The 25,326-nt window shown below is 43.5% G+C and overlaps 1 protein-coding gene across 1 annotated transcript in view; it reads right to left on the bottom strand.

Annotated features, from left to right (window-relative positions):
* nrg2b (neuregulin 2b) overlaps window positions 1-24,366 on the bottom strand; it is a 63,529-nt gene extending 39,163 nt beyond the window's left edge. Inside the window, exon 1 of the mRNA XM_063499579.1 lies at window positions 23,430-24,366. Within this exon, the coding sequence (XP_063355649.1) occupies window positions 23,430-23,841 (412 nt within the window). The 5' untranslated portion in view covers window positions 23,842-24,366. The remainder of the gene's footprint in view (window positions 1-23,429) is intronic.
* Between the last annotated feature and the right edge of the window lie 960 nt (window positions 24,367-25,326).

The raw sequence follows: 25,326 nt of genomic DNA, 5'->3' as shown, positions 1-25,326 counted from the left end.
GAGGTTAAGACACACAGGAGGAGAAGGAGAGGACAGCCAGTTTGTCCATACATCCGGTGTTAAATAACAGTCAATCCTTCTGTCAGTCTCTTAATCAATCCCTCCAAACTACCTCAAAGTGCTCAGTTCAATCACATTTACCGGAGCACCGCTCAGCTTCCATGCACCGAGTTGTCAGCAGTGTAACGTCTTACAAAGTATCGTGTAGAGTACTTGGATTAGCCTTGCAGTCAAATATCCAGTTACTTTTTCAAATAAGAAATCATGTATCTTTGACGTATGTCCATGTTTCTGTCCCCCTCCGACTCTTTGACACGCTGCTGTGTACTAATGGAATATATCCAGTCCTACAGTTGTGTCAGTCAGGTCAGCTAGCTTGATGGAAGGGAGGTCAACCTTCACATTCTGGAAGTATAGCCATTATTTTTGTGTGGAGGTGACAATAAGTGTCTGTCAGCTGCTAAGGAGCTTTACATTTTGAAAAAAACACCTGGATGCTCAACAACACTGGTGAGATCCCCTGAGAAACAGGTGCTATAGCTCAGCAGCAGCACCTTTTAGTTCTGCTAAAGCTGTCACTCTGAGGGTTGCTGGTTATGTAGCAGAGGAGGCGCTAACGTCAACTGGCTATGCAATGAGCTAAAGTAAGTACATTCAGAGATCAGTGGGCTACATTTCCTCTGGACAGTATAACAAACATATATCTTCTTCTGTTTATCCAATTCAAGTCACAGCAGAGGGCTGGAGCCTATTTAAGCTGGCGTAGGGCAAGAGGTGTGATATAACCTGGACAGGCTGTCAGTCTAACACACAGAGAAGGACAACCAGTCACATGCATGGGCCATTTAGTCAACCTAACCCCACTAACTGCAAGTCTCTGGGCAGGAGCCAGAGGAGAACCCACACAGATATGGGGAGATAAACCCAGCAACATGGTGGAGTCAAACCCAGGACCTTCCTATTACGAGAGAACAGCACTAACCACCATACCACCACATTGCCTAGTATGACACACGGAAATTCCAAAAGTGTGTAAATGTTTCTCGGTAGGTAGTGATGCAATGATGTTTTGAAAGAGATAACAAGTTTCTTTTAAACCAGTATTACTCAACACTTGTGGTCTACAAGATGGCCACTGCAAAAGAAAAAAAAAGCTTCTACTTGTTGGGAGCTAATGAGAAAAACATTACCAGTCTCACAATATAGCCTAGCAGAGCCTGATACTGGATAAAAAAGGAAACAACTAATCTTACTTACAGCTTGGTATAATAAAGCTGTAAAATTTAATACAGCAATTTCCCTAACCCTGACCCTAATGTCAGGGTCTGCTTGGATCCGAGCAATCTTCATCAGCAGAGGCTGTTCACATGACTCTACATCGTCACAATCTTATAGCTGACTTAAGACTACAAGTGCATCAACTATGCATGCGATCTCCAAGCAGACTACAAAACAGCTGAGAACAACTGCTCATCTGTGGTGTCCACAGCTGTTTATGACTGACACTGTGTCCCGGGTTTACCTGTAGCAGGAGGATTAAGTGGCAAAATCTGCAGTCCCTCTAGGTCCTGCTTGAGGCTGGCTCCAAAAGGGAGTCAGTCTCCACAGACATGTTAAAAGACACGTTAAAACTGCATATTAACACTCTGGTCTAGTTTTAACCTCTATAAATACTTACTCTCATCATAAAAACTGCATTGAGGGTGAATTTTTTATGTGTCATCCATCTGGTTACTGGTTACAACTGGACTGTCTGACTGACAGTATTGCTTGCTGTGGTCCACACTAAACAAGAAGTTTGCGGTTTAGTTTTGGTGAGTGAAATTCTAGTATTTTAGTGACTAATTAGCAGATATATGTGTCTGTACTTTGTACACACATGGTTTATGTTTGCAGCTACTAGCCAAACTTGCTAGCATTAGCTAATAACTTAGCATTCTTCCCTTCATCTAAAAATGGTCACTTCACTTTATAGTTAGACCTGATAGATACCTGATATATGCCCGATAGTTTTACAAGGACAAAAGGAATGAAATAGTAGTTGAGGTAATGCAATATTTTGAATGATTCTCACTGTTTTCTTTTTTAGTGACGTGGTATACTTTTTGGGTTTCTAGCAACCTGAATTTACAACCTCTTCCCTTAACTTACTAATTTTATTTAAGTGAAACCCTGCAAGTTAAATTTCAATTTATTGTGCATGGTGTGTAACTTAAATCTGTCAGGTCAATCTAACTTGTTAGCTTAAGTTTAAGTTTAAATAGCTTAAATAAATTCTGTGTTACGAGTTGACATAATATATATATAGTTACATATAATTAAGTTGTTCCAGCAGTTATCTTTTTTCAGTGCATGAGTGTTCAATAGGTGTTCAAAGTCAAAATAAAAAAAACCCTACCTTATTTTTAGGTTACAGTTCTTATGGCAGTTCTTAAATATTGAAACGGTCAGTGGTGACTTGAAGGATAAAAACATATTTTATTTTTTAATATTTAACCAGAGCAACAAACGTTCCTTCATCCTAATCAAGGCTTTTTTTTTCTTTTTTTTTTAGCAGGCTCAAGTTAAACATAGTTACACGTGGGACTCAAAGTGGTATCTTTTGTATGCCAATCACGAGAACGTGACACTTTCTTGCCTGGAAAAACTGCCAGCAAACATCACTCAGGCAGCAGTTTGTTTCCTCACTCCTACGTTACAAATTAGTCATATAAAAACTGAATTTCTAGGAGAGAAGGCTGGAGCAGAAGAGACATTTTTTTAAGCTTGTATTTCCTGCTGTATGATTGCTCACCCCAGCTCCAGGATAGCGAGTCTACTTAGAATCAGCTGCAACATTTCCTGCTATTAAATTCTATTGTACTTCAAAGAGTACCTGCACAAAGGAGTCACAGCTGCATTTAACTTTATTAGCAACATTTCAAGCAACTGCTGTTTTTCCTCAGCCAGATAACCCACGGGAAGGAAATGAGAGCTATTTATAGCCAATGACATCATAATTATCTAATCACATCAATGTATGTTACCTATATCTGCCGTATACATGCATGCAATTACGTTTCAATGGCATCTACATCTGACCTTGAATCTAATGAATATTCAGGCAGCTATTTTAAAAACAATATTTTCTTTAAAAAATATCCAGCTGGATACAATAATCAGTCATTAGTTTCAAATCCAAACCCACACCACAATAAAGAAAATATCTGCTACTATTCAAAGAAGCAAAATGATCTGGTCTGGACACTGCTGACACATATTTCTACTTGCGTACTTTCTACCATGTCACTCCTGGGCTGTTTTTCAAGATGCATATAGCTGCTGCAGCTCCACCTAACATATATGGCCGGTCACCTGGCGAGTCTGTGTGGCTTTATGTGGAGCTAAGTGTGGAAATGAGTCGTGGAGTTCGGCCTGGAGCAGCAATTAGAGGTGAGCTTGGTTACCAATGAGCTCGTCCCTCTGAGGGACGCTCTCCTTGGGCAACGCTGAGGTTTTGTCATCCAGAGAATGCTAGCTAAAAAACCAGAAAGAAATCACCCTTCATGGAGGTGACATCCACATTTATGACTGTGACGGTGTTGGTTTCACTGAATTATCATAAATTCCCTTTACGATTTTTAACCCATTTTAAAGCATTTATGGTAATCCTTCGAGTCGCCCTGGGCACTCAAACATGCTTTTGGAGTTTGTCCTTCAAAACAGCTGACAAACCGAAGCTGGATCCAGTGAATATGAGCAATACTGCAGAAAATTAAAAATGTTCTTATGTGTGATTATTGAAGGGTGATTTTAAAGAGCTAAGAGTGCAATAACTTGAAAGTAAATTCAAAGAATACCGCTCAATACAATTTGTTTTTAGATGTGCTGATGTGGGTTTATTCTCTTATGTTTGAATTTGAATGGCTGCTCATGTAAAGCTTGCCTCAAACTCTACCACTGCTTGATGATCAGAACCCCGTCCCCAACGCTGAGGCAGAGGACTGAACTGAAAAAGGTTCTCCATTAAGCCTTAAACTCTCTCTCTATGCCAGAAACACATTTAACAGATCATCTGTCTAACATCTGACTGTACCCTATAGGTGTGAATAAGTAATTCAGTTAATATTTCTATCCCGCCTCATTGGCTAGACCTTAATTTTCACTGCATTAATTACCAAAAACACATGTAAGACAGCGCAAGGGGGACACTAGACACTTCCTAGAAACACCCGAGACTTCCCAGTGTGTTATTTCAGAGATTAGATCTTCATTAAAAAATGCAACTCTTTAAAAACAAACCACTGAAAGAAGAAATAGACACATCAGGAAGACTTGGATCACCTGGATGAACTTGGAGATGGTTGGTGTTGGAGATAGTTTCGAGGGTAGACGCATGCAAACACTGAAGAGTGGTTATTATCAGTTATAACCCATGAACCTATCATTGGCTGTTGTTTAAATACTTCAATGTGCCAGAGCTTCCACTGTAGCCGGGAAAAATCAAGGCCAGTGCCTCATATTTCACATGCTGATCTATATTTATAAACCCAGATAAACCCAGATACATTTAAAAAAAGGTTGAAAAAAAGATACAAGCTGATGTTTTCAGAAATGCATATGCACCAACCCTCCTTTGTTCTCCATATTGATTGTTTACCTGCATTCAACCAAAGCCTGCTCAAACACGATTGGTCAATACCACCATCTCACGTGGAATATGAGCAAGGAAGCTTCTGGTACCAAAAATCTCGTCTGTGTCTTGTTGTTTGTCCCTCTTCCTGCCCTCACCCAGCAGATGGCCGCCCCTCCCTGAGCCTGGTTCTGTTAAAGAGTCTTCCTGTTAAAGGGGAGTTTTTTCTTCCCACTGTTGCCAAGTGCTTACTCATAAGGGGGGTCATCTGATTGTTGGGGTTTTCGCTGCAATATTATAGGGACTTTACCTTAAAGCAAAGATTTGGTGCTATATTAAAAAAAATTGAGTTGATATAAATTGAAATTGAATTGATCTGTCCCCTAATTGCAGATTCTGCATATTCATATGCAGATATGTGTTCATAAACACTAAGACTATAAAAGTCCATAATGCACTAAGATGTAGAAATCATTTCTGACTGTGTCTTTGTGAGTTTTTACCTGTAAAATTATCAGTGAACAGACTGTAAAACATCCAAGTGAGCTAATAAATCCTGTGGGTCCCGTCAGATCCTCCTCCAAGATCTTGCCTATTTTTGGCAGCAGTGCTTCCTAACAACCACTAAAAAAAAACCCTGTGGATGAAACTGAAGTAAAATCCAAATCGAGTTTGTTTGGTGATGTTAGCTTAGAGGTTGAGAGGCAGTTTGATAAAGAATTATTCTTGAGCATTAACAAAAGCTAAGCCCGCACAACAGCTATGCACAAAAAGACAGAGTGACTCTGAAATTCATGTGCACGAACACAATTAGAGCAGATTCACACATCCCACACAGCACAGGCACCGAGCAGGCCATAACAAGTCTAATTCTGCAGCTGCAATTTACACACTGACACAGAAAGTTTCCACATCTCTCTGCATATATGTGCATACGTAATGCTCAGCACTGATGGATACGTGTGATTGGCTGGGTGTGTGTGTGTGTGTGTGCACGCGTGCTCTTAGGTGCTGACCCAAGCCTTCTGTATCACTGAGTGATGGGAGAATTCCTCAGTGTGAGTGTGGAGGGGTGGTGGTGGTACTCAGAGGGGGGGAGCACAAACGGACAGCAGAGCCTGGCCAATAGCCTGTGACCGGCCCACTCGGCTGTCCAATCACATGTGACACCGCTCCAATCAGCCGTCCATCATGAGGTCCTTCTTTCAAGGTCAGCTGATGCTCTCCCTCCCTCCCTCCCTCTAACCGTTCAGAGAAGCAGGCATCAACAAAATTGATCTAATTTCTCACTAAGCATGATCCAATAACAAAGAGTGATATGGAAGCCAAACCAATTAGGTGTGTTCGCAGGCAGGTATGGCACCCTGGGAAGTCATGGCCAGCAACATGACTGCACACATGGGCTGCGTGTGTGTGTTTGTGTGTAGGTGTGTGTGTGTGTGTCAGCTGATGAGATGGTGAGGGAAGACACAGAGCACATTCATAAAATGACATGTGGAGAGGAAGCTGATGCGTGTGTGCTCGTGTGTTCATGTACAAAAGAAAGAAGCTCCTTCTATCTCATTCTCAGATCAGTGTGATTTCTGCAGCGCACAGCTGTCACCATGGAAACCAGGGAGGGAGCAGGAGAGAGAGAGAGAGGATGTTAGGCAGAAAGAAAGAAGAAAATAAGATTGAGTAAGAGTAGGAGAGAGAGAATGTGTGTTTGAGGGAGAGCGAGAAAAAAAGGAGGTGGTTGTTGAATGATAGCAGCCACAACAGGCCTCTATGCAGCTGGCTAACCTCTGCACAGCGGCAATGCCAAAGCCAACCTGTGTGTGTGTTTTTGTGTGTGGGCTCTTGCCTGTCACGTGCACATTTAATGACAAAAATGATTCTGAGTTGGATGTGCGCGCATGGTTAGCGAGAGCGATTGTCGATAAATCATAGTCTTCCTCTTCCTTTCAGCCCGTTTTTTTTTTGCCATCACATGAACATCATGCTTACGCACACACGCGTAACCTGACCTTGCCTGTTTTCTCTGGTAGGGGTGTTTATTGTTCTGTTGACTGCAGCGAGATCTGTTTAGGTATAAATACACCCTTCAGATTCAACAGAAATCAGGATATTTTTCCCCCCACAAACACAGACAGTAACACAGAGAGAGGGAGGGAGAAGGAGAGCGAGGCTGTCTTCTGCTCTAGATGTACAGTCAAGCCTTTTGTAAGAGATGGAAAGAGAAGAGAGTGGGTGTGAGAAAGCCAGGGAGAAGGAGAGGAAGATTCAGGGAGAAGGTTTGACTGAGAGAACCAAAGAAAATGAAGGAGTTAGATAGATAGATAGATAGATAGATAGATAGATAGATAGATAGATAGATAGATAGATAGATAGATAGATAGATAGATAGATAGATAGATAGATAGATAGATAGAGTTTATAATGAATAGTTCATGAAGGGCTCGCGGGCAGAACGGTGGGGAAAAGCTATTCTCTCCTTTCTCCTCCTCCTCTTTTTCTCTGGGCTTGGAGTCGTGTGCAAGTCATTCTGCTCCCCACCTGTCCTCAATTTATCTTTCCCCCCATTTCCTTTTTTCCCTCCCCAAACACTTTCTATTCTTTCTCTCACCTCTCCCCTCTTTTCATCTGTCCATCTTCCCCTCCCCTCTCTCGTGCCTCTTCATCCATTCTTGTTCCCTCTTCCCCTCCTCTCCTTCTTATCCTTCACCCCTCATCCCACCATTTCTCACCTCTCCTTCCAACCACCAACCAGCCCACCCCATCCACCCCCACTCACACACATCATTAACTGCAGGCTTGTAAAGCGGACTAACAGACACAATTCTCCTGATAAGGGGATTGAAGCATTGATCACATCCGTCCTCCATAAGGAGCTAAAGATTCTATAGAAGAAAGATGTCCTGTCGGCCCCCTCAGAGACCAAACATAGCAAACATAAAGGCGAAACAAAGATAGAGAGTAAATTCTCACGGTATACCCCAATTTTCTGTTCTTCCTCCCTTTTCTTCTTTACTTTTTGGTTTATTCTGCAATTTTGTTCCTTACAGCACTGGTTTGCACTGTCACACAGATAGCACACAGCTCTGCTTCATCTGGTGATCAGAAACCCCGCTAAGCTCCTGTTACATTCATGAGTAAGCGAATGACATAAAATTGGTAATAAGGAAAAAAAGAGGTTAATAGTTATCGTGTGCAGGGACAAAAAGGAACTATAGTTGGTTCAAAACACTACATCCTTACCGAACTGTGAGACCTCCATAAACTCCCCTCTGGCTATAAGCTGAAAGATTGATTTTAGGTGCTGAGATCTCAGGAAGCAGCGATACTGCTAGGAATAAGTCTAAACTATCAATAACTATCTGGTTTTAAAAAAAGCCTTGTTTAGTCAGGGAAAGGGGAAAAAAGACAACCAGTAAAATGGAACCCTAAACTGTAAACTGCCCTATTAATAGGTTTGTATGACAGGTTTGATTATTCAGATATTAGCAGTTACTGTGCAGCCTATCACAGGACAAGCGTCATTGGGCTCCATGGCTTGGGGTCAAGTTACATTAAAGAAACAAGGTGCTCAAAGAATCCTGAACTGAAATCTATAAGAGATTTCAGCCGCAGCAAAGATGGTGGCGGATGCACATGTGTGAAAAGCTAACTGTGGAAACTCCGCGTTCCAATCGCGACTGTTCCAGAATTATCCGTGTGCACGTGTGAAAAACAGCTGTAGGTATGTTCACGAGTTGAAATGGACTCAAGGCAAGTCTGATTCAACTCTAGCTTGAAGCTTTTTTCTCTCTCTCTGATACAAGATGAATAATTTGCACTATTGTGGCACCTCAGAACTGTATGTATGCACACTTTAAGTTTACACGTCTTGTGATTAGTGTGGTCCACTCCCACAGACTGTACTTGTGGGGCGGCTGTGGCTCAGTCTACCAATTGGGAGGTCAGTGGGTAAATCCCCAGCTACTCCAGTCTGCATGTCAAAGTGTCATTGGGCAAGATACTCAACCCTGAGTTTGCCCCAATACATCCATCTGAGTACGTGTGACAAGACAAGGTGCTTAGATATATAATGTGCGCGACAGGGTGACTAAAGCTTTTAGTAAAGTGCCCTTTAAGTTCTGAGTTAGAGTAGAAAAAATATATATATATATGTATGTATGTATATATATATATATATATATACATACATATATATGAAAAGAGCTATACATATATATATATGAAAAGAGCTATACATATATATATATATGAAAAGAGCTATACATACATATATATGAAAAGAGCTATACATATATATATATATATATATATATATATATATATATATATATATATATATATATATATATATATATATATATATATATATGTGTGTATATATATATATATACACATATATATATATATATACATACACATATGGACCTATATAGTATCAGTCCATAATATTGGGTTCTGAAGTCCCATTATGAAGCCCTGAGCTTACCATCCTACTGCTTTGAAAGCGGAGGTAGGTCGGATTGTTAAACTCACGACTCTGTGACGATGTGACTTACAACTCATTAGCCAATCAGCATGCGATGTTTATCCTCCTTTCCAATTCTCAGAAAGACCAGAAATGTATAAAATGAGGTGGATTTTGTATTATGACCTGTCACTACCAATTGAGGTAACAGTGTCATCAGGAAAGAGTGCTGGTTTTCAATAGACTGCTATACAATCTGAACCCTTTTTCTTCTGCAATCAGAGGAGCTGCCCCCTGCTGGCCATTAAAAAGAATGCAAGTTTGAGACACTGACTAGTCAAACCCAGAAGCCATCTTTTATCTTTTATATTATCTATACCAGATCCCAACAAACCATATGGGAGGCGTTTTAATGCTGAGGGTCAGTTTTGATATTTTACTACAGCTGCTTTCAAACAATAAAGTATTAATTAATCAGGTTCACATTGTCATGTAAAATACAACTCTCCCATTAAATAAATACAATAAGCATGTCTCGACTTTTTGTATCCAGAGCCACGAAATGCGGGGCATCGTCTCCATGTTGGACAAGGGATAAAAATGTCACGCAGTCCCACATAAAGCAGGACACCTGGTCACCCTAGCGCTGATTGATGAGATCAGATGACGACATCGCATGCAACATCAAGGAACGAAACATGTTTGAGTAGATGGCACAGTGGAAAAAGTGGAAAGCCTTTATTTCAATGAAACAGGCTTTGGACAAAACATTAAAAATGATTTTTGTCTGTGTTGTTTGATCGTGAAAGATGTTTTGTTCCAATACACTTGCACGCAAAAGAGACATAAGAGCAAGCTATTGTTTAGAGAAGCAGCTCGTTTAGAGGTGAATGCTTTACATAGAGTCTGTTTTTGAGTTTGATGTATTTCCGTCTGTTTACTTGAACAGAAATGTCTCTTTTATTGGTGAACACATGGCAGTAAATTACATGCAAGATTTGATTAAAAAAAGAATGACTCACTGGTCTTTTGTTTGACTGGCACTACTGTTCAGGGATGTCCCACTTGCATTTCAAATAAAATTAACGCTTTGCACTGAACTGACAAAGGTTTATTGAGGATTAAATCTTCACTTGGCATCTTTGCTTGTTGGCAACACCAAACAGCAGTGAGAGGAACCGGTTGTAGCGTTTGAAGCCGAATCCCAGGAACCCTGTAATGTAACTGCAGCAAACTGATCACTGCGTGCTCTTTAATCAGCCGGTCAGCCTGTGATGCTTCGTACCAAAGAGAAAAGCACCACAAGAGATTTATTGTGAGCGAGTCCAACTTTCATGGGAGGGAGAGCGAACATTTAGTGCCTGGTTAAGTGACAGTCTGTGTCTCACTCCCAAACTGTGTTTTGGTCAATAGGAGCTTCTGTTTGACACCGTTTCCATAAATCTATGGAATATATAACAAAGGCGGTGTGACGTTGGCCTGGATTAAAATGCGCTTTTATTTGACATTTGACTTTCTTCCAGCCGTGGTCAGAAGAGAGTGTGTGTGGGCGGATGGGGAGGTGTTACAATTGTAAGCTACTGTAAAATTAATCAAAACTATCAGTCTTTAGTAATAATTTATGAAAGTCTGAACAGTGTGGGGAACAGGAGGACAGATGATGTATTCTCTGTCTCGGCCTTCCTATTTTAGTCAAACACATTCTACCTTGGCCACCTCTCTTATTTTAAATTATGGTTATAGCAGTGTTGTATAAATACTGGTGAGCAATACGCTGACGGTCCAACAGGCAGCAAAACACTAACAGAGACAGACATTGGACTTTACTGAAGGTGGAGCAGATAAAGGTACATAGATTGCAAACCACACTGAGAATAAACAGAATATATTATGTGCATTTTTTCTATCTTGCAGTTTGTGATGAGTTTCCTAAACATACTGCTCAAAACACATTAAAGGAACAATTTGAAAAAGCATCAGGTCTCAAAGGGGGGAAGAGTCATGCTGGATATCTACACTGTTATGGACTGGGTCATGTGCTAGGAATGAAAGTATGCCACGCTGTTTGATGGAAATCAAACAACGTGGAAATCAATCATCCACTTACAGAGGGCTAAATTCAAAAACATGTGTAAATCAAATTAAATAAACATTACGGTAGGCTAGTCCATTTTGCCCAAATTTCCTTGCAGCAAACCCTGTTGGGGCTCCCAGATCTGGACCAGGGCATCACTGATCTCCTGGACAGTCTGAGATGCAATCTGGAACAAAACATAATGTCTCAGAGCTGTTTTATTCAATTTAGGTCAAGAGAGCATGAGAGCCACTTAGTGGTATCACTTCCCCCAGGAACTGCCTGAGTACTCTGAGTACTCTGAGTACTGAGTACATGAGGCCAGGCATTGTAAGGTCCAACAATGGGTCCAAGGATTTCATCCTGATGCCTAGCAGCAGTCAGGGTGCCTGGGGCAGCCCCTAGCCTGTAGAAGTCTGGATATCCATGGTCCTCCATGGATATGCCTCTCCAGACCACTGACCCACCACCAAATCGATCACACTGAGCGATGTTACAGGCAGCATAACATTCTCCAAGACTTCTGAAGAGTCTTTCATGTCTGTTACATGCGCTCAGGGTGAACCTGTTCTCATCTGTGAAAAGCGGTGGTGGACCTGCCAAACCTGGTATTCTATGGCTAATGCCAGTCAGGCTCCACAGTGCTGGGCAGCAAGCACAGGGACCCACTAGAGGACGTTGGACCCTCATGCCACCCTTATAAAGTCTGTTTCTGATCTGCTGGTAGTCATTTTGTAGTTGGCAGTGCTCTTCCTGTTCCTCTTTGCACAAAGGAGCAGATACTGGTCCTGATGATGGGTAAAGGACCTTCTAGAGCGCTGCCCAGCTCTCCTACAGTAACAGTCTATTTCCTGGAATCTTATTGCCCCTCTAGTGCACCTGCAGTTAATTTTATTAGCATCAAACCAGTTGAAATTGAACCCTTAACAACCCTCTTGGCTACTGAACTAACCGATATCCAAGAAGTTTAATCGACTTGATTCTATACTTTGATTAAAAAGCGTTCCTCTGTTTTTTTAGTGATATCAATATCCATCCATCCATCCATCCATCCATCTTCTTCCTCTTATCCGGGGCCAGGTCGCGGGGGCAGCAGCCTAAGCAGAGAAGCCCAGACCTCCCTCTCCCTAGCCACCTGCTCCAGCTTATCCGGGGGAACACCAAGGCGTTCCCAGGCCAGCCGAGAGATATAATCTCTCCAGCGTGTCCTAGGTCTGCCCCGGGGCCTCCTCCCGCTGGGACATGCCTGGAACACCTCACCCAGGAGGCGCCCAGGAGGCATCCTTGTCAGATGCCCGAACCACCTCAGCTGGCTCCTTTCGATGTGGAGGAGCAGCGGCTCTACTCTGAGCCCCTCCCGGATGGCCGAACTTCTCACCCTATCTCTAAGAGAGAGGCCAGCCACCCTTCGGAGGAAGCTCATTTCTGCCGCTTGTATCCGCGATCTCGTTCTTTCGGTCACTACCCACAGCTCGTGGCCATAGGTGAGGGTAGGGACGTAGATCGACCAGTAAATTGAGAGCTTTGTTTTTACACTCAGCTCTCTCTTCACCACGACGGACCGGTGCAGCGTCCGCATCACTGTGGCCGCAGCACCAATCCGTCTGTCGATCTCCCGCTCCCTTCTCCCATCACTCGCGAACAAGACCCCGAGATACTTGATCTCCTCCACTTGGGGCAGGAACTCATCCCCGACTGAGAGTGGGCACTCCACCCTTTTCCGGGTGATATCAATATGTTTATGCAAATTTACTTTAACAGCACAAAATACAAGAAACTAAGTAATCCAAACTGATCATTTCATTTAATTTTTGAAGATTTGCTTTATCATATAGACTATCTGGCTGTTAGAAAATACTATTCCATGAGCGTCTCTGACAAGAACATTTATATTAACCTCTTAACAACCACCATCACTGATGAACCATTGTCTTTTAGCCACATGCAAACAAACAAACCAAGATGTTGTTTATTTTGGCTTTAAAGTGCTTCCATTATAAGGTTTTCAATCGTATACGGCAAACAATGAAATTTTTAAAAAGTAATGTATGTAAACCCTAACACTAAGGAACCTGGTGGCTGTTTACAGGCTAATATTCATTTTCAACTCTGAGTACATCAGTTTGTACCTGACATTACAATGGATCTCAACACACATCTCAGGCGACCACTTGGATCTAACTTCTTGGTTCTATGTGGAAATAAACCCAAAGATCTTTTCATTTTTACCAAAAGCCGTCGGCAGAGCACTTCCAGTCCCTAATCCACCGTAAATCAACTACTTTAGCAGACTCTAAAGAGCTTGGAAAGAAAAGCATCTGGACTTCTTGAAGTTTCGTTGAAGACGTTTCACCTCTCATCCAAGAAGCTTCTTCAGTTCTAAGAGCAATAGGTGGAGAGTCCCAGATTTTAAGCCCAATGGGAGTGTCCCCAAGAGGGTCATGGGCCTCCTATTGATCCACTACCTAATCACAAGTTGTGAAAACAGGTGTAGGTCACAATCAGCCAAGGTTCCGGGTGAACCCACTGTGAAACCTAGCCCCATTCTATCATGTGATTTACTGAGGTCAAATGGCCCAGGATGTGAGTGGGCGTTAAGGCGTCTGGGAAGGGATCTCAAGAGTGGATTATAGATGGCAGACAGTTGGTGCCATAAGCCACCGCCTCTTTTCAAAGATGGACGTTCACACATCGTAGCTCCCCAGACTTCGATGACCAGGATGACTGAGAACCTTCACAGACATACTTTAGCACAGGACATCATTTGAGTGTGCAATGTGGTTCAGGATATTTGTGTACATGCAGTGAAAACATTGAGGCCATGACAGGGATTTGTTTTTGTGTAGTTCTGTTTGTATCGTACACAGACTAGTTATAAACCTTAATGGATCCATTTAAGTGTTTTTGTTTGTTTTTGCACAGCATAGCATTTTTCTAGTCTTCCAGACAACTCTAAGCTTTATCTTCTTCTTGCATCTACGAGTCAAACATTGAACCACCATGCCACGAGGCAGTAGTGCTAACCTCTGCACCACCGTGCTGCTTATAAACAGGACCAGCACAAAATGAAACCGGTCAGAACATTTTAAACACTTTTATTTAAAAAAAGAATGAAGCCATAAACCTTCAAGTGTAAGAGGAAAATCATTAGTTCACCCATTCTGTGCAGCGACTGTTACAAAGGAGTATTAGGGCCACATTAAGAAAAAAAAATTACTGTTCATCAGCACCTTAGTTCACATAAAAATTAGACAAACCAGCGGCTGAAATAGTAGCATAACTGACCAAATCATATATATTGAAGAGAGCCGATCCATCGGCAAAGTTTAAATTTGGGAATGTTTTATCGGCATTGTGTTAAATAAAAGGTGGAATGTGACTTTAAAAATGTTGCATGATCAAACATGTCCTAATACAGAAACATGAAAAGATGCCAAAACAAACACATCATACATGCGGCGCTGTCTACCACGATCCCATAATAGTTACGAGATAACGTCTAGAGAGGCAGAGGAGGACATCTGGAAGACAGATGAAGATGCTCTACTTGTCACCATCAAAGCTCGCCACAACAAAGAGAGATAAAGATAGCCCACCTTTCTGTGCTGAAGATAGCCTGATATAGAACCAAAGGGTTTGTTTTAACCCTTTCCCTTCTGTGAAGAGTTTGCAAAGCATCCATTGTCCCTTTTTAGTCACCGTAATGCCTGTTTTTATGTTGAGGTTGAGCAGACAACATAAACCGCACAGCACCTGGGATGTTAAAGAGCTGAATTCTTGCTCATGAAGTGTGACTCTGAGTACCAGATGAATATGTCACTTTACAACTTCACGAATATCAGGTTACGCTGGCTGCATGCCAGCCCCTTACAGTCTGGCACAGCAGGGCTACTTAAGGAGGAGAATGCCAAAGATTAAAATGGCTTTCCAGGAAAACATGAGATGCCTCGGATTTATGGAGGCGGTGGCAAACTTGTCATTTTTAAATATTTTATCTGCAATACCAACCGACAAGTCTTTGGCATAAACATTTCTAATTATTCCATTTTGAATTTGATGTCTAATCTAATTCTGTGGAAAAACAATCTCAACCGAAACGGAGAGAGCATCGGCCAAATCCATCCTGTCTGAAACAGGCACTTTGCTGATGCAGTGAGGAGGGAGTGTGCAGCAGCAGCTGCATGAGCGTGTGGGTGGTGTGTGCAGTGCATCTGCATGTGTGTACTTCTGTGTGTGTGTGTGTGTGTGTGTGTGTGTGTGTGTGTGTGTGTGTGTGTGTGTGTGTGTGTGTGTGTGTGAGAGAGAGAGAGAGAGAGAGAGAGAGAGAGAGAGAGGTTACACAAAAACCTCTCTCATTCACAAACTGAGCCATGTGGCACTGGGCTGGTCCCTTTAAAAGGCATGTGTCAGAGTTTTCTACTAAGGCTGACTGCTGGAGAGGATGAGTGCTGATACATTATTCACAAGCAAGGACACACACACATACACCCACACACACACACGCTAAGTAACTGGAGGATAGGTACAAGATTTGTACAGTTGCGAGTTAGCTGAGCCACAGAGAATTGCGCTAATACACGTACTTTGGCGAGGAAAGTTGATCAGGATAATGTCAGTGCAGAGATGTACCTATACAACGCCCCTAACATACACACATGCACACACACGCGCACGCAGCAGAGAGGAGAAATCCTCAGCCTTCTGTTATTCAGTGTGCATAATTTATAGCAACCCCAGATCTCTCTGCTAATGACAGCACACTGGGGCATCTGCAGCACAGCAGCAACAGCAACAGCTAACTGGCATTGCTCTGTGCGTGCGTGTGTGTGTGCGTGTGTGTGTGTGTGTGTGTGTGTGTGTGTGTGTGTGTGTGTGTGTGTGTGTGTGTGTGTGTGTGTGTGTGTGTGTGTGTGTGTGTGGAGAGAGGTATAATGCTCTGTTGAGACAAGGACAGTGAGAGAGACAGAAAGAGAGAGAAACAGAAGGGAAAGCGACACACAGAGGGTGTCTGAAATAGACACAGATAACACAACAAAAAGGGGAAAAGGGATGAGACGGACAAGTGAGAGGCCACACACACACAAACATGCACACACACACACACACACACACACACACACACACACACACACACACACTATCTGTTCAAGTCTATTGAACCTGTGAATCTCATGGTTTGTATGCATCAGCATAAAGTATGCACATAAGTCTGAGCTCAACACTACACTTGCTCAAAGGAAAATTGATTCTAATTTAGGAATTCCTGCAGTACCGTTTCCATGATCCAAACGCAGGCGATTCTATGCCACAAGCATCTTTCTCATCACTGGCTGAAAGGGATCTGAATTTGAAAGCCATGGTGAAAGCTTAAATTCACTGGGTTTGTTTTAAAGAATTATTCAAGGGTGTGGTCCTGGATGTGTTTCCTGTTCCAAGGATTGTTTTGACATGATGCCCCAGAGCACAAATTCCTTCTAATTCTGGGATTTGGAGATCAATGCTACTGTGGTTCTGCCCTCTAGCTGCTCTACACACTGACGTGAACCTGAGCTGAGACACAGCAGTGCATGCTAACCTGGAAATATCAGATTATTGCTTATAAGGTGCTAGACACGTGCAAGCGTAGTCAGAGTCAAAATAGTGGGATATGGATACATTAGTCCGAGTAAAACTTTGAATACAAAGTCCACATATCCACAGATAATCACATGCACTACCTACTTAAGGAGAAATGGTAAACATAGTCATTTAAGGTTGTAAAGATGCCAAGATATGTCCACTGTCTCTGGCTTATTACAAGATCCAAAAACAGGATGCAGAAGATTGACATCAAACAAACATATCAAAGTTGTCTAATCTCATGTTTGTGTGTTTGGACCAAAGCTGCTCTCGTGACATGCTTCACACTCAGGAAAACATTGATCGGAGACCGTGGCACAACCAAAACTGCAACTGCGTCCAGCGTGCTGGCGATGTCGTTGCCTCTGAAATAGCTGCTTTGAAGATGGGGACCAGGTCTGCGGCTACTCACAATTAGCTGCCATCTTCAAAGTGATGTTGGTAATAAAACTGCAGTAAGATAGAGTGAGTCTGCTATCAGTTTGCAAATGCATGCAAATGCACCACAGTTGGTGACTGAGTGTGAAAAAATTGCAATGCAGTGCAATCAGTTCAGGTCATTTTTATTTATATAGCGCCAAATCCCAACAGCAGTTGCCTTAAGATGCTGTATATTGTAAGGTAAACACCCTACAAAGATACAGAGAAAACCTCGACAATCAAACAACCCTCTTTAAGTAAGCACTTGGCGACATTGGGAAGGAAAAACTCCCTTTTAATAGGAACAAACCTCCAGGAAAACCAGGCTCAGGGAGGGGCGGGGCCATCTGTTGTGACCGATTGGGGATCAGGGGAGGAAGACAGAACAGTCACTGGGAAACCACTGATTTGCCATAGTCGTAGGATGGTTGCCTATGGCAGTTACTGAGCCATAGTTTAGTTTAATGATGTCATCCATCCATCCATCCATCTTCTTCCGCTTATCCGGGGCCGGGTCGCGGGGGCAGCAGCCTAGGCAGAGAAGCCCAGACCTCCCTCTCCCCAGCCACCTCCTCCAGCTTGTCCGGGGGAACACCAAGGCGTTCCCAGGCCAGCCGAGAGATATAATCTCTTCAGCGTGTCCCAGATCTGCCCCGGGGCCTCCTCCCGGTGGGACATGCCCGTATAGACTGTATATAAAAGATGATCATAGATAGCCACCTTGATATCCCCCTTTGGTTTTTAAAGTCAGCATCTCATTTTGTTAGTTTTGTTGTCGGCACTGCACATAACAAGCAAATGTGGATCTCTCTGAGAAAGCAAAGACACTGAAGCCTCATTCAGTAGCGATGTCAATCAAAGTGTAGCCACACCCTACAGCACACCCTGCTCTATTGTCTGCTTCAACTATACATGAAATAACAGTATACAAAACAAACATTGTGTTGTATTCAGTAAATTTTTACAACCTGACCAGTCTCCCCCTGCTGGCCATTAAAAAGAATGACTTTCTCATTGGAATCACTTTTCAGACCCGAAAGCTATATCGACACTTTTTTTACAACCTACAGAACCAAATCCAGTGTATGTCTGAGAGCGGTTGTGGTTTCAGCATACAATATATGCTGGACACAGGTTTTTGATTTTGGTCTCCTCACAGTCAGGAGAAGAAACATTCACCGTCACTGCTTTACAACGTAACTTTTCCTACAAGCACTAATTTCTGTCCTTGCACGTGTTAAACACTCGAGTGAGTAGAGGACAACGCAGCAGTATTTCTGCCGTATCAAAGTGAACCATTTTCAGACATTTCCACTAAAATAAAAGTACCCACTGAACTTCTCGCGCTTTCTTATTCGTTATGTGGGTAAAAGGCCCAGCTATTACTGAAACTTTTACAGTATCGGTTACTGCCGCATCTCTTTGTAGTGCCAGAGCTAAAGATCACTGCCTTTGCTTCCTTCTCTCTGTTTCTCTCCTCCTCTGTGTGGCTGACTGACAGAAGGGCAGGCATAAGCTGAACCGCACACTCCAGCTACAGTCAGCTACAGCAGGAGAGAGAGAGGGAGAGGGTGGAGAGAGAGAGTGAGAGCATGAGGCATGAGGTATGCAGCATTAGATACAGCATCAGTGACAGGAGCATGTTTGGGCATCAGATAAAGCTATTTTAGGACGAAACTGTCAATGCATCTCAAAAGACGTGCCAACAGCAATGATCAGAGAAGACCTACATTACGCTGCAGCCTGTCTGGGATGTCAGATGGGATTGGTTTTGCAGTTTTTGAAGAGGGGCGGTGTGAGCAGTCCACACGCCTAAGTCGTTTACACAGAATAAAACAGGGAGACGTCAGTGAGGGAGAGGCGCTGGATGCAGACATACATGTAACTCAGCATCTGTTCAAAGGAAGTTTGTACTCCACTCTTTCACATTAAATGCTGAAACTCAAACATTGCAGCTATTGCCACTGTGACTGTTCAGTTCTGCAAACCTCGGTGTAAATAAGCCCCAATCCAGCTGTGGGCTGAGCTGAAGTGGGAGAAGAGGAGAGCTTATTGGAGCAGCTATAGCAGACTCAATAACATAAATAGTAAGAGAGAACCCAGTCGGTCCTGCCATTTAATCAACATTGGCTCTGCTTTTGGAAGATGGCTCTGCTATCTTTTATGGTGCACGAAGATTTACTGTCTCATAATTTCGCTCACAGCGAGGGATCTGTGCTCCTGCCTTTAAACGTTCGCTGGTACAAAGTCTGAATTAAACCTCGACAACCACTTCCCTAAAAAGACTTTAACTTGGCATTTATTTAATTGCCTGCATTACAGTCAGAAATGGGCACATCGTGTGGATTCCACATATTCGTTGTAGCCAGAAATACCAAGAAGTGTGTAAAATTCAGCACATCGCTGCGACTGGCACCGGTAGCCTGGACATCAGTAAGCTAGCTGAACAATGTGGCTAGAACACCTGCTCTGTCATTGTTTTGCTTTATAGCACTAACTGTCAAACAGACCCAGAACAAATGAATACAGTAAATGCTTATACAGTAATGTGGTGGTATGTTAGTGAATGCCTGCCTGGATTCTAGCTTTCACATATACGTCAGAGACGTCTTGTCGTGGCAGATTAAACCCCTGACAAGTATGATAAGTGTTGCCCTCTGAAACTAACTGTGCCACCCAGCAGATAGCAGCATAAAGGAAATACAGTGTGGGATCATCGTTTGCGTCTGCTCCCATTCTTCTCCGAAAATGTAACTACTTATCAGCTACTCTTGCTGTCAGTTTGCTGCTGTCTGTTTTATTGCACAAAAAATCTCTGTAAAAAACAACATCATCAACTAGCATCAGCAAAACTCATAAGCTTGGTGCAACCCACAGCTTTATTAGCTATGCTATTGAAAACCTAAAGCCCAAAGCCCTTCTGGATCCCATCATGCTGACAGACAGGGGTAAGGGTGTGTATAAAAGTGTTTGGCTGTGATTGGCTGCCTTCCTTTAGACTTGGTTTTGGATTGGTGTCCGCAGACACACCCCTTGCTAACCCACTTGTCAGCTGCCATTTCTCCTGTCTTCGGTGAAACTTTGCAAGCACCTTTGCTTGCACATCTCCAGCCTCACTGCTGGCTGTGAGTCCTGCTCCGTCGTAACTCATTTGCAGGCGACACTGACATTACTGCAAAACGTCACCACAGCCAGCAAGCTACAACTAAGGAGAAGTTTTGGCCAGTGAGCAGCAGTTTCCTTGAAGGTTTCTATGTTTGAGCGCATACAAGCAGACACGTGAAACCCATCTGACTCCACGCTGCAGGTTGGTGCTGTTAGAGCCACAAGTGTTTCAATAGTCTGACTTTTATTTTGTAAAGTTGTCTCTGTACATCGCCACAGTTGTCTTTAAATTAAACAATCCACATATGACTCAAGAGTAGCTTTCACTTTTAACACTTTTAAGCTTGAACCATGAAGTAATTCGGATAATTCAAAATTCTTGTAAATAGAGTGTTTATTGAACCATCTGACAAATTAAATATAAATGCATATATATGAGTTTTGATTTGTATCATATTTGCTACATCTGACTTTTTTTTTTTAAATCTGGTGCTTAAAAATGTACTGTCTACTTTATTTTGTTTTTTCAAAGGGGAAAAAAATCACACTGGTGATGCAGAGGTCTCAAAAACTCACAAAACTCACTCTCTTTAGCTTAAAAGTACTTTGAGAAACCACTGAACTGTCAGTGAATTTCTTCTTTATAAAAACATATCAAATTGTTGATTTGGCCACTCTGCAAGCGTTTGTTAACTCTCTGATGCATTTTTTTGGTTTTTTCAGCCTAATGATGGCCTCCTTCGCTTACATTTGGTGACTTAAACTGCAAATCCACCAGGCCATGAAACTGTCTGTTAGTCAGTTACTTTCAACCTCTGTATAAAGATAACTGTAATTCCTAAACTGTTATTGCAATACTGTTGTTAAACCTTCTGAATTAAATCAGAAAGCTCAACTTGATGTAAAATCCACTGTGGTGGCGTACAGGCATATGATCTGAACTGTGTAATATTTTGTCTGCTTTAAATCAGGTCCTAAATCAACTTCACCGCAGCAGATTTTATAAAGCTTTAAGGCTACTGCACTGTCAATAAAAAATATACGTGTTTCTTTAACCTCTCGTTAACCTCTCATATATTCCACTCGTGTGTCAATCTCATCCAGTCCTGGAAAAGAAACACAATTGATGAGGGACGTAACGGAAACAGTGGACATTCAGAGACTACGAGTTGCTACGGTGAATCTACAGTGTCGCCACACACTCTGGAGAGTCTAATTAGGTTGGGGTTCTTCATGTAATTTAGGCTCTTATTGTGTGTGTAGTTGTCGTGTGAGCCTCTGCATGCGCGCACTTATGCTACTCATGTTGAGAGAACGTAGATCTGTTTGGAACGTCACACTCCGGAGACTCAACTTTCTTATAGATGGACACAAACGCAGGCCTCACTTATGTTGTGAGGACTAAATCAGCCCTAGATGAATCGCCATCATGTGGAGCAACGTACTTTAGGTTGAAGGTGAGGTTAGGTGGAGGTTTAGGGCAAATATAGTTGTCGTGGTTAACAACAGAGAACAGGTCAGTGCAATGTCCTCTGGAGACATGGAGACACATCAGCGCGTGCGAGAATGTGCGCACACATGAGAGGTGAATCAGCTCATAAGTGGGTATCTCCTCTCCTGAGCTTATCCCTGCCTGGAAAATGTGTTCAGACTGATTGCAACAGCACTGTCATTAATAAATGACTGGATAATTTTAGCATGTCATGGAGGTAAAAATAGAACCTCGATGCACCCTTTGTTGAGACATCTGAGCTAACTCCTGTTAGGCTGTAACACTACAGATACACAGACACACAAGCCTGGAAAATAAATGTCACATTTTAAGATTACATGTTTCTAAAGGTTTTTTTGTTTGTTTTTTTTAAACCCACATTTTTTTTAAAAGGAGACCCTTAAAAGGTTTTACACTGGTGCTCATTTGAGAGAAATGCGTGGCTCTCACTGAAGATCTTATTCTCTGTTTTAGAGGCTGAATTACTACTTCCTGTCTTTGTAGTTCTTCGCTTCATGGCTGCCAGATGCTTTAACAATAACTGAGGCTATTGTAGTTACAGCTTCTTAAAGGCAGCGAAGCATGTCAGTGCTGAAAACAAAGGTGCAGTGGCTCACAAACAACATTTTGCCAAAAAAGAGAAACTCATTATTGTGTTTTTAAGCATTATGTTCAAAGTAGATTGAATATACATTACAACATTCATAAGTCACACCATGTGAGGTCATAACTGAGCTGAAGCTGATTTCCAGAGCTCTGCTGTAGAGGGGGAAAAGGCTTTTCCATTATCTTAAAGAAATAAACAGCAATAATAAAATAAAGAGAGACAAAAAGTGCAGACTATCATACTCAAACTTGTGGCCCTCTCTGGTTAAACTCCCCAAAACAAAGGGCCAATGAGCATCTGTTGTTTGTAAAGACAAGAACAAACGGACGATTTTTTTTAAATGTTAAAAACTGGCAGCAAGTTTTAGAGATTTTAAACTGCCATCACCGCCCACGTACTGTCACCACAGTCGACACAGACACTGTGGAGACTTTCGCCACAATTTCTGATGGAGAAAAAAAGGCGTCTGATGTGACAGATCTAACACTGGCTGAAGGCTCCGATGCAAAGTTTGGAAAGGAGGTTAGTTCAAGACGAGGCTGCTGTCCCCGATTCCCATCACATTCTGGGCCTAACTTTCTGCCTCACTCACACAGGAGCGACACGAGAAGAAGAGCCGCCGGTGCGTTTCACCTTAACGCTGCACATGTAGGCTACCGTGAGGATGACACGATGCAGGTCCTGGGCTTTATGCTGCTGTTTGGGTCATAACCGAGGGAGAGCGAGGAGGGTGGTGGTGGTTACTTAGGTTTAACTAACCATCTCTCCCTTTTTTTTTTTTGACACACAGACAGATTACGCGACACACACACATTCCCCTGACATGCCTCTCATATATTATGGGTGACCGGGTTATGGAAAAACTGAGGTGTCAATCGCTCATATGTGTGTGTGCACGCTGACACACTGTATGGACTGGGAACGTGCATGCGCAGCCAGAGTGCTGGATGTCTCCCTTACATCACCATGGCAGCTTCAGTGGCCCTTATAGTGCGCTGTGAGTGGATGGCAGGTATAAGGGAAAAGCCTTAAACTTACCGCAGTCCTCGCACAACACTCTCTCAACATCCTTCTTCGACTCCGGCTCGCTGGCGTCCACGGGGGCGTACGATGCCTTGAATACCAAGGGCTCGGCGGTGGGGTCCATGAAAAAGATATATCTGTGGTCCTTCTCCACCGTGGTGCACGGGGCCTCGGAACCGAAGTCCCCGACGGTCACGAGCTGCTCCCTCTCGAGGCCGCCGCTGTTGACGGGCCACACATCCAGCACCTTGACATTCACGCTGTAGGGCTCCCGGGAGGAGATGTTCTCCGGGGAGGAGCGCACCTCGCCCTCGATGACCACGGCTGATCTGTACGCCTGGTCCTGGAGGGAGTTGAGACTCGGGGCGTAACAGGCGAAGGAGACCCCGATGACCAGCATGGAGAAATGCACTGGATCAAGCCTCATGCCGTCAGCCTGTGCTGTGCTGCAGTGCTGCTGGGCGGCGGAGCGAGCTGGAAGAGAGAGACGGCGGCGAACGGGCTCCGGCAGAGCAGGCAGGGCAGAGCGGCAGACCTTGTGGAAGTGTCCATGCCATCTGTGTCTGCCGCTGCTTTCCCCATACGGCTGCTGGCGTCGGATGGGGGGGACACAGCAGCCTAGGAACCGGAAACGGCCCGCTTCTGCATGCTTAAAAATGTGATTGCTGCATTCTCCTTCACCAACCACCCTCCCCCCTCTTATCTCCCCTTTTCCTGAAAGGCAAAACAAGACTCGTAAATTAGTCTCCTCTCGAATCCAGGGCTGAAACCTCTCTCTCTCTCTCTCTCTCTCTCTCTCTCTCTCTCCAGCTAATAGGCTAGCATCGCATGGGTGGGCGCACTGCCTCTTTGGAAAGAAAAAAAAGCGACTTGCGCGTACAGGGGAATCACAAGAAATGATATGCGCTCCACGCACACGCACTATCGGCTCCTTTATCCACTTATATATCGTCAAGAGTCCCAGTGTTGCAAATCCGTTAGTCAGGAAGCAAAAAAATTCAAATTAAAAAAGGGGGGGGAAATCAACAAACCCCCTACCGCGGAGAGGTCCAACGGACAGGATGAGAGAGCAGCGGTTATCCGGTGAGGCGTTGCAACAGTAGCGCGCACCCTCCAGCCGCGTCCCCTGCGCCCCTCATCAAACGCGAGCGGCTTACGTGAGCAAACATCACCTGCCCGGTCACCGGCGTCGCCTCGCCTCGCCACGTCCTGCGCAAACACCCTAATGACCCGGGCACCCACCGGCCCACCGGCACGGACCCAACCGGCGTGTGAGCATGCCGGCAGACTCTGTTTGAAAAAAAAAAAACCTCTGCGGGGTGGGTGCAGGAGAAATCACGCACGCGGTGCACAGGCACACCACATCAGCAGCGCGGAGTTGCGTCTGTAGCCAAGCCCTGCACGGCGCCTACTGTGGATCTCCGGTGCAAGAGGTGCAAGAGAGGCTATAGGCGACTGCTACACACACACACACACTGCGGATAGCTGTTGCGATGACTAACGCTGCGAAATTCTCTCAATGGATTCCTCGGCATGTAGAGGCGAGCGGGCGCTTCGGAACTGATCTCTCTGAGCTGTTAGATGGCCCCTCTGGAAAATATATCTGCTTCTGCAAAGCACGCCCGAATCCCGCTTTTATGTTCAGCGCTGTTTTTGCGAGTCATTACACTTCACAAATGTCGCCTTGCAGTTTTGCCGACTCCTGTGGCAACACGTGGTAGCAACAGTTACCAGAAAATGCGGGTGTTACAATAGAAAGACACAAATATTTTCGCCAATCTGGCTTAGTTACAGTGAATAAAGCCTAATTTTCAACAGAATACTCATCCACCAATGAAATGAGACCCCTGTACAAAGTGCTGAGGTTTTTTGGGGGTTTTTTTTATGTTGACCATAAGTATCCCCTCCCAGT

Source organism: Pelmatolapia mariae, linkage group LG2, assembly GCF_036321145.2.
Source record: "Pelmatolapia mariae isolate MD_Pm_ZW linkage group LG2, Pm_UMD_F_2, whole genome shotgun sequence".
NCBI lineage: Eukaryota > Metazoa > Chordata > Actinopteri > Cichliformes > Cichlidae > Pelmatolapia > Pelmatolapia mariae.
The sequence above is the reverse complement of the archived record's forward strand: the minus strand, read 5'-3'. Positions and strand labels throughout refer to the sequence as shown.